A 16,765-nucleotide genomic window follows, 5' to 3' on the forward strand; every position below is an offset into this window, starting at 1 on the left:
TGATGAGATTAACTTATAGCAAACTAAAAACTTTTTTAACAAAATGAAATACGGGGGACGAAAATGCATTTGCTATTTGTATGCAACGTAACGTTCCACGGGAGACCAATTCACAACTGAGCAGCAAACAAAATATAAGTACATTTTCTCGGAATTCAGATCCAACTTTATCTTGTGTAATGAAGTAATGAATGAATGAATAGACGATGTTTTTATTCCAGCACACGAATGTGAAGAACGCTGTTTATTATTTATTATTTTTAGGCCAAGGAAATGAACAATTGGAATTGAAAATACTAGTGCCTACACAATAAGATCTCTACCAATCATTTGGGAATAATACAAGTAGTCATAGAGACGTGAAATGCTTAAGCTCTTAAATAGCGATGGTTAGTGTGAGTTTTTGTGTAATTGTACCAAATACTTAAACATATTTTTTTAAATTAAACTGAATACTTTCATTAGTAGCCAACGGAAACTTTTCATGTTATAGAAAGCTATAGATAAACTATTTATGTTAGCATTTGTGTGACGCTAAACTATCTCGCTTTATGCGCCTAAAGAAGTTTTCATCTAAATAATTTTTTCTCACGATTTCCAAAAAAGTTCTAAGCACGACAGGAGTTTACAAATCATAAACATTTAGGATGGATAGTAAACAAATAAAATAAATAATTCAACAGTACAAATAACATATTATATATATGTAATTTTAAGTTATATAAATCACGACGCCTGCAAAGATTACTTATAATAAAACAGTCATAAGCAAGTCTTATGATGCTATGGGGTAATCCAACGTAAACATTTTCTTTATAGTGTTATATTGACGAGGCAATTATCTATTGAAAATGTGAAATAATATATTAAAGGTTTGACCAAACCCTTAATAGCCTTAAATCCCACGTCCTTTGACGATGACTCGATATTTGAATGTAATAAAAATCACAGCCGATCTGTTTATTCTAGCAAGGTTATTCTTGTCTACGAATCTAAATGTACATTAATTATTCAAAAGGTCGCACATGGAATATTGATTGTTGGGGCTAGAGTAAATAAAAAGAGGCTTATATTCTGTACTTCATGGTGAAAGTTATTCAAATTAAAATTCAAATATTTTTATTCAAAACAGGATGTGACATCACTTATTGAAAGTCAATTACCCATTCCAAAAAGAATGCCGCAGACCTGAGAAGAATGGGCGCAACTAACTCAGCGGGTTTTTTTTTCATGAAAAAATATATCTGTTTACAAAGTAATGTCGTACAATTAAACTGATTATTTAATAGCCTGAGGGTGGTCGCTTCATTCCGAATCTGTGGTATCATTAAGAAAGTCATTTAAGTTACAGTAACATTTACCACACAAACGTTTTTTAACAATTCTTTTGAATATCGTAATACTTTTCATTTGAACATTTTCTGGGATCTTGTTGTAAAAGCATATACATCGCCCCACAAAAGATTTACTAACTCGACTTAGCCGAGTAATAGGCATTATAAGTTTATGTTTGTTCCTGGTGTTAACATTAAGATTATGACAGTTTCTAGCAAATTCACTTATGTGCCTATGTACATACGTTACATTATCAAGAATATATTGATAAACAACAGTCAAGATGTTAAATTCTTTAAATTTTGCTCCCAATGATTCTTTGGGACATAGGTTATAAATAACGCGAACAGCCCTCTTCTGCAGCAGAAATATTGTATTAATATCGGAAGCGTTGTCAATAGTTTAATTATTTAATTGTTTCCCATAGCAATATACCATAGGACATAATACTATGGAAATAACTAAACTAATCGCGCCCTATCATTATCTGTTAATTGTCTAATCTTTTTAACCGCGTATGCTGCAGAACTAAGTCTGTTCGCCAATCCTTCAATATGGTGTTATCATTATAATTTGGAATCCAGAGGTATGCCAATTTTATCACCTCTCCGTTTAACAAAATACTACACACTGATTTAGCCTTAATCTCAAAGAATGTTCAAGTCATCATTGTTAAGTGAGGAAGGCCTTTAGCTGTCTCGTTTTAATTTGCACATAAGGTTATTTTTGATAAGAGCTTTATGTAGACAAATAAATTATCTTTAGAAAATTAACATTTAGCACACATTTACCAGTGGAAGGCTCCTTTGCACTGGATGCCGGCTAGATAATGGGAACCACAACGGCGCCTATTTCTGCCGTGAAGCAGTAATGTGTTAGCATTACTATGTTTCGGTCTGAAGGGCGCCGTAGCTAGTGAAATTACTGGGCAAATGAAACTTAACATCTTATGTCTCAAGGTGACGAGCGGAGTTGTAGTGACGCTCAAACTTTCAAGACGCCAAAACTTTCAAGAATCCTGAGCGGCACTGCATTGTAATGGGCAGGGCGCATTCATAACCATCGGCTGAACGTCCTGCTCGTCTCGTCCCGTATTTTCATTAAAAAAACATTTTAATATTCTGATGATATTTCAATTATTTATATGCCTGACTGTCGGATAAATAGCATATGCTTGTATAGACTTTGGTATATTTAGAAAGCTACATTAACTTTCCATCCCAAATCCCTACTTTGCGTTTACAAATCCTGAACAGAATAAGCTTCTATTGGAGGAAAATGTCAATATTAAATCTCGTTATCTCTTTGAATATCTTACAAATTCTGTATTTTATTCCATTTGATCTAGAATATAGAATTTTGAGTTGACTAGAATCTAGAATTTTGAGTTGACTATGATCTCAATCTACTTTATACAATCATATTTTTATTCTCTGTACCTACCTATGAAGGAAAATGTTAGAAAAATTAATTCCATATTTACTAGATAAAAAAATTGATTAAACTAGCAAGTAATTAACTTTATTTAATCTTTTCAAAATAGTGTTCGATCGTATCTATAGATCGCTCCATCCGATGGAACTACCAAGTAAAGCACTTTTACCACTCGTCCTTAGGAGTCTCAGAGGCGGACTTTTGAAACACAGCCACAGCTGCTACAGCGTTAATAAAACGTTTCCCTCGAACTTTTTCTTTTATTTTCGGGAATAAATAAAAATCGCAAAGTGGTGGCTATAAGGCGGGTGACCTAGGATACACACGTGTAACGTCGCCATATAGTCGATCGTTCGCCTGGTGGTGTGCAACGAGGCGTTGTCGTGGTAAAGGGAGATTATACTACGGAGGTCATTTCTCCTGAACTTTTTCCAAGAAATAACAAACAATTGTTAGTGTTCAGGTTGTCAGTAACTGTTTATCGACCTATCCTTTGGAAGTATGAGGCCACCATCTTTTTTCCCACTCTTCGGCTCACACGCTTCATTCAGTTCAGTTCCTCGAAAGGAAACACCCACTGAATAAAGTGGGCACACTGTCTTTAGGTTTCAGCTTTCTCTAAGATAATTGCAGTAAATTCTCGGCAATACTTCAAGCCCACCCACATTCTACAGCTCTACAAAGCGCAGGTCCATCAGCTCGCTCCATTTGATCGCGTGCAACTCAGAGCAGCTCGAATTGTCGGGGACCCAATGCTTTGTGAATGGCTCGATCACTGGGCGTTGCCTAGAGACGTTGGTTCATTGTGTGTCTTCTACCGCTTTCATCACGAGGAGTGTTCCGAAGAGCTGTTTTATCTGATTTCTGCCGCCGAATTCAAACTTCGACACGGTACAAATAAGGATATCATCCCCACCATCTGGATGTGTGGCGGTCCTCCACAGTGCGGTTTACAAGGAGCTTTCTTCCACGTACTACAAAGCTGTGAAATTGGCTTCCTTATGCGGTGTTTCCCTGACGATACGACATGGGTACCTTCAAAAAAGCGCGTCCATCTTCCTTCAAGGCCGGCAACTCTTCTGTGATTCCTCTGGTGTTGCAAGAGAATGTGGGCGGCAGAGATCACTTAACATCAGGTGACCCGTACGTCCACCTCTTCACCCGAAAAGAAAGTCTATTCAATAAATCTAGGAAGGAAAATAACATGAAACCACCTTGAAAATTGAAACCCCACTGAATCATTTTTAAAGTTGACTGTTATAGAAATGTAAAATTGTTGAAGTGACAGCGTTATGTTAAATTATCATTATTAATCCAAGCCAGTGTCTTTGAAAAATCAGTGGTCTTAGGATTTAGCACTTCTATGTATACTTTCAGCTCACGATCAAACCAAAATCATTTTTAAATTGATTAACGAAATGGCATAGATAGTTTCGAAATTTTGTTTAATGTGGACGATTTTTTTCATCAAAAACAAAGAACTATTTTAGCAGTAATAAAGAGCAAAAGTATAGACTTTTTCGTAGTTTAAAGATCACTTAGTAAATATATATTTACAATTGATGTTATAGGTGGAAGGGTATGTCGCTAACATATTGTGAACCACGTTAATCCGCCACCATTAATTTATATCTAGCTTTAATTTTCAACACTAATGATCACCGAACAAAAGCTCATCCCATAAAACGTCACTATTCATCCCTCTCGGATGTTTGGTACAGTTGAGTCATAACAATCTGCGCATAAGTGAATCAGCCCCCATCCGTTCTACGGCAGTTAGGGTTACCGTGCGATACGAATAAGCCGTGCGCTACGAGCTTTCGTTTGCTACGAAATATTTGCTACGAAGCCTAACTAAGAACTTCAATATTCTGGATCTAATGTGCTATAGAATAAGTTTTTTATAGTGTGTGTGAATATTTAAAGTGTATGAGAAATTAGTGGCAATTAGATAGTGAACTTATAATTGTTATAAAATGAAGTTTAAAAGTATGTGTATGATATTTAGGATCTTACTTCTGTTTTCACCACAAGGTAATTACTGATTTTCTTTGTGTATTAACAGTTTTTGTGTTTGTATTTTTAAGGTTACTGAAACATCTAGATAACCTAATCGTTCCTTGTGTTTATCAATTACTCAAATCCTATTTTATAAAGAAATCTTGATTTGTTATTGTTAATACTGAATTCTCTATATTATAATGTCTGCCTATACCATTTTGTGAAGATGCGTCAAATCCTAATCGTTTATTATCAGAAGAATTAGTATGTAAGGTATGTGACAATTGGCATTCTGTCCTTTTTACCTACTCAAAGTTTCATAAGTGAAAACTCTAAGTATTTTTATCAGTTTCTTCTTCGGCGTTTACCGTTTATCTAAATACATAAAAATACTTAAAATGCGTTTAGTAATAACTCAATTATAATATGAAATGTTTTATTTATTTATTATATTCTATTTCAATAAAACTATTACTACGATAAGTGTACCTAGAATGCTGGCAGCATTTCCAGGTGAGATAGCTAGGCTGATTTATTGGCTGTCATAACTGACAGAGATTGGGTTTCCTGTTGTTCTATTGAGACGCGTTGATGGTATCATGTAAAATATCCGCGCCTCTGGGTCTCAAAGGAACAAGCGTGTCTTGACATCAAACAGCTAAAAGATGTAAAACTCACTGAGACCGATTTAATGTCGAAGCAGCCCCAGCACCAAAGCACCAACTGAAGTAACCTGGAAATGAGAAAGAGCCAGACGACCTACGTTGCATCCCACACCAGTATCTTTCCCCGTGTCCAAACAAATCATTTGGTATAATTAATATTTTTATTGAATTAGGCGTTACTTTGCGGAAATCCATAACTATACAAATGATTTAAGTTTTTTTTAGTGTTAATTCCGCCAATATTTGTTTATAAAAACAATTCGACACGTGTTTCGCCTACACGAGGCATCCTCAGGACGTGTTGTCTCGCCAAAATCTGGCACGAGACTACTTTAGTCTCAAATTAACACTAAAGAAAACTTAAATCAGTTGTATATTTAATATTATTTATTCATCTCAACGTTTCGTTAAATTTCCAATCATGGATGACTCTTCTGTGTTCATTGAAATGTTTATATTAAGCATTTAATACGTTTCCAAAGTATTTTATTTTAAGAACTTCGTAATTCTTCGTAATTCTCAAGAATTCAAAATGTTGATTTTTTCCTACATCATTATTATAATATTATTATAAGGTATCTCACGATTAATTTAATTGCAAGTTTCTTCGTGCCAAGTGATTTGCTTTGGCTAAATGTTAAAGAAAAAAGACGATACATAATTATTTCATATCTTAAATGTGACAAAACCTATAATATATATAAATATATTATTTAATGGGTAAACTTTTTCATTTTTATGTAAATTTGTCCACTTTTTCGCTATTGAAATCATCTGAGTGTCTGAGCGTTCTCTTATTTGGTGCATGCCATTTTCTGCATGAGACGCATGCCTTTATAAACGTATCCCTTTAGAAATAGCAGCCAAAACGAATTTAAAAATTCACAGGCTTTCTATTTATAAATGCTTGCTGGAGTTGCATTTAAAAGTTGTTCTTCAATACCGGAAATGAATCATTTTGGTAAAGGATACTGAATTTTATTTTTGAAGTTAATTCATTAATATAAAGAAGAAATTAATAATGATTAGTCTACTGGTAGAAGTGTTAAGAGTCCAAGGGTTGGGATACTTTTCAAATAATACACATACAAACTAATCTTTCCGCTGGTAGCGCTCTTCTATGATACAGCGCATATCACTTGTTCTTTTGGACAGTCTCTTTAATAGTATTTCCTTGTGAACTTTAATCTCCTATTTCATGCCCATATAGGTCAAGGTTTCAAAAATATTCGAACAAGTGTTTATAAATGATTTCTTATCAAGTGCTTAAATACAAAGTTTCAAGGTTTTTATCTTCGAAATACAAACTACCTTCCATCCCCTATTTCAATCCTATGCCTATGTCCTTTTTCAAGCTCTAGTCTATCTCTATACTAAATTTAATCAAAATCGGTTCGGGGGTTTAGGAAAGCGAAACAAATCGACGTACATTCACATTAAGTATTATCAGTTGAAATTAAGTCCAAATCTTGAATTGGACTTAAATTAAATTTGAATCCTCCCAAATATATTATTTTAATTGATATTATGTGAGGGTTAGACCACGTTAAGTTATTGGTGGATGATAAAAAATGGATTTATTTAATTGTCTTATTGAAACTCGTTGGTGTTAATAAGTAGGGACGTTTTCAATTTCAATTCGAGTTCATATAATAAATAGGCATGAAAACAAATTGATCCAGGCACAAACAAATCAACTTCAAATTAACAAAATATGTTGAACAAGTCAAAGACCATGGACACAAAGACAGAACATAAATTCCTATGCGTTATATATTATATTATAGATCAGGCATTTGTTATTTCTATATAATACATCGGGCAAAAAGTTTTTTGCATTTCATATGAAAACTCAAGAGCTTGTTTTTTCAAAGTTTATTTACATTTGATTACAGTATATAATATAACTAGCTGACTTGACAGACGTTGTTCTGTACATAATAAATAAAATACTGACTGAATTTGTCAACAATATTTCATAACATAAAGAATTATTTCATACAATACGCTCCCTCTTGTTATAATGAAATTGTTTCACAGCAGAACTGTCAAACCATGCGTCAATAAATTCTCCCACAGAAAAACTGTCCATACAAAACAAATATTGGAAATAAAAATAATTTTGGTTCCCAAATCGAAATAAAAACTATCCTATCTCTCAAGTTGGACTAAACTGCACTCCATGAAGTAATCCCCATTTATCCGTTCATTAGTTTAGGAGTCCATCGCGGACAAACAACGTGTCACGTAATTTATATATATTAAGATATTGCCATCCTGTTCGATGAATTTTTGCCATCTTGAAGGTAGTTGCACCACCACGTTGCTGCAGAAATTTTGGCACTTCTGATAAAAAAAATACTACTATATAGTTTTGACTACACTCACAATTCCGAAGTGATCCAAACAGGTGAAAATCTGATGGTGAACACCTCCCAGCAAAACTATCTTAATTTTTGCTGAGTGGCTAATTATGTTTGTGGTCTAGCGTTATCGTGATGAAAGACCACAATTCGAGAACTTTTCTTGAACTGAAACTGAAAAAATTCATTTTTAACCTGAGCGAATAAATGATATTTGGTTTGATTATTATATGTATCCTTAGATAATTTTTACGTCTAGATAGTCTGTGACAGCTGTTTTGTTGACTATAATGCACCTCACTCTGGTTACCATGTTACGGATAAATTGAACACCATTTTCGTGAAAGTGGAGCAATATCAATAATATCAGTAGTTCGGCATAGTTGAGGAACTGGGAATCAACTACAAAGTTGTTTTGACACGTTTGAAAAAAGTAACGTACATAAAAACTCTAAATATGGGTGCTACTCGAGCTCTCTGAAAGAAACCTAATGTATCGTATACACATTTGCGATTCTTTATTGAGACTTATTTCAAGATATTGATAACTCATGATGAACTGTTGCCTTATGAAGAAAGAATTGTTGCTCAGAGGGCAATGGAGAGGGCTATGCTCGGAGTTTCCCTGCGAGGTCGAATCAGAAATGAGGAGATCCGCAGGAGAACCAAAGTCACGAACATAGCCCAAATGATTGTAAAACTGAAGTGGCAGGGGGCAGGGCACATATATACAATAGTTCAATGGACAGACGGCCGGTGGGGCAGTAAAATCCTGAAATGGCGACCACGTACCGGAAGACACAGTGTTGGTAGGCCCCTTACAAGATTTACCGACGATCTGGTCAAGATCGCCGGAATACGTTGGACGATAGCAGCAAAGGACCGGTCGTCGTGGAGATCTTTGGGGGAGGCCTTTGTCCAGCAGTGGACGTCTTTTGGCTGATGATGATGATGATAAACTGTATCATGTACGAATCTCAGAAAAAGGCTTCACAGACTGGCAATAAGGTGATGCTGCTTGAATGGTGAGCTGCAGCAGTTACTGCCTGGCCACACACAACATTTGGATAAATTATAATGTTGTGTTTTTATCTGGCACAGAGCAACACACTATACTCATTATCTAAAGACATCTTGGTAATATAAAAATGCCGATAACGCGAACGGATTATATTTTCAGCTACCAAAGTAAACGTACCTCAACAATTGTTCACTATAAAAAAGAAAACAATTATGTAATGCGTGAAAAAACGGTTATTTCAATATTACAAACAGACACTCGAATTTTATTTATATATATGTATAAATTATACCTCATTAACTATAAATTATATCCATTTTAATTCTTCTAAAACTTATAACTATATTTACAATACTACGACTACATAAAATTAAAACTATCATTACGTGGAAGCGTACCAAGAATACTGGCAGCATTACCGCGTTGGATAGCAAGGCTGATCCGTTGACCGAAATAGCTGCCAGCGATTGGGTTTCTAGTAGCCTTATTGAGGCGCGAAGATAGTATTTTGAACATTCTCCGCGCCTCTGGGCCCCACGGGCCCAGTGTCTCGACACCAAACGGCACAATCTTTGTGCCTGTGTGTATGACTCACTGAGACCAACATATTTGCGACGCTTGCTGTCTTCGGCAGTCGAAGCAGCAGCCCCAGCACCAACTGACGTAACTTGGACATGAGAAGGAGCCAGAGTGTCGACGCAAGTAGCGTCCCACACCAGCGCCCTTCCCCGTGCCCAAGCCACCAGCGTCATTCCATCAGGACGCTTGCCATCGCAGCGGTAAATACCATTTGGCTCTAAAACAGCTGGTATATTAAGAGCAGCAAATGCCCTGCGGATGACTTCATTAATGCTGGCGTGACGACTGATACGGCCTGCCGATTTTAGGCAGGATAACCCGTGGCGTCCAAGAGCATCTACATGAACGCCACATCTACATTGATGTGGTTCATTCAGTTTTATACCTAGCCGGAGTGATACGCATATTGACAATGTCATATTGTCAAGTAGCGTTCCAATCGGCGCAAAAGGCAAGGCTTGTAACCAAAAGCTCGACTCATTTTGTGTCACGGCCAAAAGACGAGCACGCTCTGTTATGTCAGTAGATGAGATCAAAAGATCATCAAAGGCTGACTCACAAAGAAGTGCGTCCCATGCTTTTTGACACTTTAAATCGTCTGAAAAATTTTGAATGTTTGCAATATTTAGCCAAGCATTGTTAGCTTCGTTCAAATACACAATCTCTGAGTTACCTGGTACATGATTTACAATTCTAGTAACTAAAGGCTGCGCACTATGAACTGAAGATAGAAATGCTGGTAAGGCAACGCCCGAAACTTTGCGAGTACCCAAACCACCAAACCGTATCGGTAAAGAGGCTTGAGACCATGCACGATCTGTAAACGCGCAATTCAAAACGGTTTCTAAAATATTTTTAAGTGAAATATCAATCACATCAAGCAAATTTGGAAATTTCCATAACGGGCTAGATCTTAAGAGGTACGTAAATTTTGGATCAAATAAACAAGACCGAATAATAGTTAAGGCCATATGAGAATTAATTTTCAATAATCTGTCTGAAACGTTATTAATTTTTTTAATGTGATCGTTTAAGATCGTTGGAATTGAAACAGGAAATAATGGAGCTCCAAGAAGGTGAAGTGAATTCTTATCCAAAACTTTAATATTGGGGGCTAGAACATTAAATTTATTGGTAATATCAACCCGGTCTGAAATTTGGAAATTTTCGCCGATAAAAAGCTCGCATTTCGAAAAATTTAACTCAAGGCTGATTGAGCTAAAACTTTTTATTACAACTTTCAAATCATCTAAAACAGACTCCACTTCACCACCCAAAGTTCCATCATCCAAGTACCAAACATTAAATTTTGATTTTAGTTTTGTTATGGCGGAATGAATGGCAAGGCTAAATATTGCTGGACCAAGAGGGTCGCCTTGCTGACAGCCAACGGAAGACCAAATATTATGATTTTTGAATAATAATTTGGATGGTAACATTGCCAAATATAATGATAGATTGAAGGAATTGAATTTTTAACTTCTCTCAACAGAGCTCCCCTATCAACAGAGTTAAAAGCATTTTTCACATCTAATTTTAGAAAGACATCACCAGAGTTCCTCTCCAAAAAAGTTCGCACAGCGTGGACTGCAGCTTCGCAACCACTTTTGCAGCCGAAACCCAACTGAGTTGGAATGAAATTAGTTGATAGGAAAGGAGAAATATGTTTACAACAAATTTTAGAAACAAGGCGTCGAAATGTGCAGCCCACGGCTATAGGACGAATACCACCATTTTTTTTTCTTAAGAGCACATATATTCGCACCATATAAAATTTCGGTAATTTCGGTATTAACTTTTCCAGAAAGCATGAGATTTACTAAGAGAACAATGTCCTCAAGCAACGCTCTACCCGCATCCCCTGTGGAAGGACATACCAGATCTTTAAGATGCTGGGGTGTCAGTCCATCGAGGCCGCCGGCAGAACCAGAACCAATGCATGAAAATATTTTAAATATCCACAAATAAACATTACAATTTGGGACAAGTACATTTTTAATGATATTTCGAGATCTTCTCAGACCAGTGATTGGTGACCATGACATAATATTATGGTATTTCATATGTTAAAGTAGGTAAAGAGAATTAAATAAACCGTTGTCGCCCACCCAAAGTACAGGCTATACCTAGTTTCATGATAAATAATTTATGCAACAAGGTAAGAATACCAAATACATGAAAAAAATTATTGAAAATTCAAAATGGCGCTGTGCACACAATGAGAAGTGTTATTGAAAACTGGTCGATAATTATTGTATAGTGGTATTTAAGACAAGAAACAAAGAAAGGCAAGAGATCCGATGCGACGATAATCCAATAAAAGTAGCTGGTCTAACTTACAGACGGAAAATCTTGGACAGAGTACAGTGGAAAAATCTGAAGGAGACGTATGTCGAAAGGCAGAAGTAGAAAGCAAACGAATAATTTAAATAATATTATTTTTATGAATAATAACACCAGAGCTCATACCCATACACATTGAAGACCGTAAAATATAATTCTGATGTCATTCATATTGAGATTTAAATATAATTCAACGTCATTGAAACATTACAAAGTAAAAAAACGAAAGAAAGAATACAGCTGAATCCACATTTCCTTTGAATGATAAAATAGCATCCAAAGTAATTTAGTATTCAATGCAAAGTGCAGTAGCCAGCCAAAGCCTGGAAAAGCATGAATCTTTTCATTTTTAAAAATTACCTTATCTTTTAATTTGGCTGTATATTTTTTAAATAATCCAGCTATAATTTAAGCAAGCGACAATAGTTACATATCTTCCAGCTATTATAATAAATTTAACAAAATAGATAGCTCTCTTATCTGGCGAGTGAATTGATGATTTTGTCATATTAATAGGGGATAAGTATGAAATTGTCGTTTTTTGTAATAGGTACTTTGAATTGACATAAAACCTTAATGGTTTGAGATTTTTTTGAGAGAAACTTGGTCACATGGTACATATGTAGTAGTAATTCAAGTGATTTTTGAATACGAGTTCCGACGCGGAACTAACGTAGCAGAAACAGCTCGCAATATCAATGTTGCATTTTGAGAGGGGACTGCTAATGAATGCACCATGTGATTTTGGTTTAAACGCTTTCGTGATGGAAACTTTGTTTTAAAGAACAAACCACGTGGAAGACCACCCACACAGGTGAATAACAAATGATTGAACGAGACGGTGGAATCTATTTTTTTTTAAATTGATTTGCTTACAATTCTTTTTGATGTCATTTTTAATATACTAGATACTACTTATACGGAAACAGACATATATTTTGAATACAGCCTATTTTTTTTTTCAAAAAGTCTTTAAATTATTTTCAAATAGCTCTCTACTTTCAATTCAATCTTCAAAGACACGAATTATTGCATTCACAACCTTTCTATTTTCAATCACATAACATATAATTGAAATTGTAGTGTCTGTTTATAATATTGAAATAACCATTTTTTACTACATGTATATGAATATATATACGGTACATACACCAAAATAACATTTATTAGAATTTTTGTGTGTCAGACAGACGTCTGTTTGCTCCGGCTATTCTCTGAAATTGCTGGACCTATTTTCACTGGGACTTTTATTGGCAGGTAGCTGATGTAATAAGAAGTAACTTAAGCTACGTGTATTTTAGAAAAAATAAAGTAATGTTGCAATGTCCAAGAAACGGTTTAACTCTAAAAATAATTTATATGGCAAAACAACGTTTGCCGGGTCAGCTAGTATGAAATATAAGTATAGCAATTATATCGCTGTCACTGCTAGGCTCATGACCATTACTGAGTGAGCACGGGTAGTTGAATGCTGAGCTTCATTATAATAATTTGTCTGGAATCAAGAAGATTTTCACATTCATTCAAGAAAAGACGTTCAATGATAGGGGCTTTGTTATGTTGCTGTTATGTGCAGGAATAAATTATATTGCTCGTACGGAGTTAGACTTCATCGAAAACGGAACGCTCACCGGACATTAGTTCATATATTATTCTCATCTCATGCACAACCCGCATGGCCCGCTGTCGTGGAAACTTAATTGATTTGGTGCACAAGACTCGAGCCCACTGATCTGTTGATGTGGAAGCGTATATTTTAGAAGTAGAATTTTGATCATTGTATCAAATCCCTTAAGTCCCGACGTCAGTCCCATAGAGCATATCCGTAATGTTCTGAAGCTGAGAGCTAAGGAATGTAGTAATATCATTCATATATGCAAGAAATATAAGACATAATACCTACTCATGTATGCCCAGAGACTCTCTGATTTAAATACTCTATCCTGCTTTTTTGATCCAAAAAAACCGGCCAAGTGCCAGTCGGTCTCGCCCATGAAGGGTTCCGTAAAAAAGACTAGATTTCGTTCAAACCGTGGAGTTTTGCATGGTAATGTACATCATATATTTTTTAGTTTTATCATTCTCTTATTTTAGAAGAAACGGGGGGGGGGGACATTTTACCAATTTGGAAATGTCTCTCGCGCAAACTATTCAGTTTAGAAAAAATTGATACTAAAAACCTCTATATCATTTTTGACGACCTATCCATAGATACCACACCACAACCACGTTTGGGTTTGATTGAAAAATAATTTTGAGTTTTTGTTACATGTATGGAAAACCGCAAAATTTAGTAAATAGTTTCTATTTTACATAGCAATCTGTTACGTATATGTCGTAGGTATATTGTGAAAGCTGCGTTATTACATTTCACTAGTGATATTATAATAAAACGGTAGATTGTCAATTTAATGGCCTGGTTTTAGTGACATTGTAATGTCACGGGTACTCTGTAGTGATATTGTATGACAATGATATTTTGACAATCTTACGGGTCGTTAGTTTATAAGGCCGGCTCTGATTGGTCTGTTTCTTGTATTTATTGTATGATCATTATTTTGTAATTAATTTAAATATACAAACTTAATAATCTTGAGTCATGAAAGCCAAAATATTCAAATTAAAATTAATTTTAAATGTTGTAAATATCAGAGACATTTGTCGTGTCATTGTCACCATCTTTTTTTATCTAACGCGCATTACATAGCAGAATGTTACGACATAATCTCATTTAATAACGACAAAATAAATTTCACTGATATTTAAATTTTACGAAACATAGAGCAGTGTCGCGTTGCCACTATAGCTCAAATCCCAAGCGAGTAGCGGTCAACCGTACCTCTTTATTCATGCTTCGATAATTTTGTATTACGTAAATATGTTAACGTGAAGGATAATACGGCTGGATTAAATTATTTCTTGTCCCCTAAGCAGCTTCCCTATGGACTATTAAATTGTTTTCCCTTCTCGTAACGTCCACAAACCCCTGACACTAGCCGGAAGTATACACAGATAGCATCTTATATAATATCCGGCCTTTGTAGTTTAGCATTGTTTATTTTCACTGTTAAAATATTAAGTCTCGTTAGTTTTTGTTTGTACAAACTAAATAATATTTTGTCTGTTTTTTCTATTAGGCAACGTTATATTAATTTATTTTTTATAGAATTTTTGATGATAAATGATTACAACAACTGTCAGCTTTTTTAAAGGCTTTTAAAAAGGGATCATTCGCCATATGAAACAAACAATAAAAATATTTTGTTCACTTATGTCAAAAATGACATTATGATTGTCAAAGATACGTTTCGCGTTTTGGCCCATTCTGTAATCGCTCAAACAGCTCTCTTCTGCAGCACAAAATCAGAATTTGAGCAGCATTACTCTATAACAATATACCATACGAATTAATGCTGAGAAAGAAGCTAAATTACACTCATTAGTTTTAATGTCTTTTAGTGTTCGAATGTCCTTTATAAGAATATAATATATAATAATATTAAGTTTATCATTATTGGGTTGCACAATGATTGTCACTTGATTATCTTTTGATAAAGTGAATTTGATATTGCAATTGTGATTCCCTCAGAATATTGGGTTCAATCAAGAATCCTGAAGTTCATTGCATAATCGAATCACTTTCCATCATCCGTCATTCTCTTCCCGTAATTTTTTTTTATAAAAAAGGCCATAATCAAACATCAGTTGTTGAACATCCCTGTGTAAAACAAAACATGTGTGTAATAAATTATTATAGAGGAAATGATGGAGTATTTCTATAAATATATGCTATATATGCCTAATTTGGGGCAAGATAATTTTTGTAAAAAGTGTGTCATTATTATTATTATTATTATTATTTCATTCAAAATTAACTTTGCAAAATTTTTACTAAATTTGACAAGTTCAGATGTTGGTCTAGTTAATGAGGTAATTCTAGCAGGAGTACAATTGTACCATGTTTTGCTATGTTAAAATAATAGCCTTAGTAAATTCATATTAGCCTTTACAATAACTAAAGGCATAAAAGGCATTTATTTTCCCAAAATTGATTCCTTTAGAATTATTTCTGATGTTATTTCTAATATACCAGACTACTACCATTACGGAAACAAATGGCGCAAGAAAATCTCCCAGCATTTTTTTTGCGCTCTTTTCAATAAAACTATACAATATTGCACAGTAATTTCTATCGCTATAAAATAATCATAATCTAGTCCGAGGCTGTCCAATCACTGAGATATACAACTGTGGAGTTATAAATGAATGAAAGGGGAGAGAGAAGTCTTCAGGACATGATAAATCTCCTGAAGGTGACCGATCCTGACGACGTACCGTCTTTCGTGGCAAGGAACTTGAACAAGTTACCGCCCGTCACCTTCGACCATGTCGACGTCACCAGGTTGCTGAAGGACATCACAAACCTCAAGGCAGGTCTGGCAGAAGTAGTGTTGAAATTAGAGGCATCTCAGAACACCATCAGGGACCTGCAAGCTGAAGTTACGACTTTGCGCAACAATACTGTTGTAAGTAGGTCAATAGAGGCCAATAACATCAACACACGACGTGGGGCTTGCATTGCTTCGCCAGCGACTATTAAATCAGCAAAATTCGACTCGACACCAGCCTCTGCGCCCGCACGTGTAAGCCGTAGTGTACTTGCCGCCCGTCCCTCACCTCCTCCCCTCTCGGAGGTGTCGGCTGCTGTCGTTACGTCAACACCTCAACGTGACTATGCTGCTGCCATCCGCCAGCAACTCAGAAAGTGGACAGTGCTGAGGACAGAAAGTGGAAGCGGGCACGCGCGCAACGAACCCGCTTGTAGAGCTGTGTCGAAGGGTCTGACCGACTAGGATGGTTTCATTAAGGTGGAGCGGAAGAAGACGAGACCTCCTAGTCATAACCAATGTGGCACAGCACCGATAGGACAGAACCAGCTCCTGCGTCCCGTAATCCCAGCGACGTATATCTACGTCTCTCGCTTTCACCACACCACCAAGGCCTCCGACATTGTTCAGTACTTG

At 35.6% G+C, this 16,765-nt stretch overlaps 1 protein-coding gene across 1 annotated transcript in view; it reads left to right on the forward strand.

Moving 5' to 3' along the window:
* The first annotated feature begins 4,570 nt into the window (after nucleotides 1–4,570).
* LOC126971805 (uncharacterized) overlaps nucleotides 4,571–16,765 on the forward strand; it is a 44,199-nt gene continuing 32,004 nt past the window's right edge. The window contains exon 1 of the mRNA XM_050818231.1: nucleotides 4,571–4,803. Within this exon, the coding sequence (XP_050674188.1) occupies nucleotides 4,746–4,803 (58 nt within the window). The 5' untranslated portion in view covers nucleotides 4,571–4,745. The remainder of the gene's footprint in view (nucleotides 4,804–16,765) is intronic.

The sequence above is a fragment of the Leptidea sinapis genome, chromosome 24, assembly GCF_905404315.1.
Source record: "Leptidea sinapis chromosome 24, ilLepSina1.1, whole genome shotgun sequence".
Taxonomy (NCBI): domain Eukaryota; kingdom Metazoa; phylum Arthropoda; class Insecta; order Lepidoptera; family Pieridae; genus Leptidea; species Leptidea sinapis.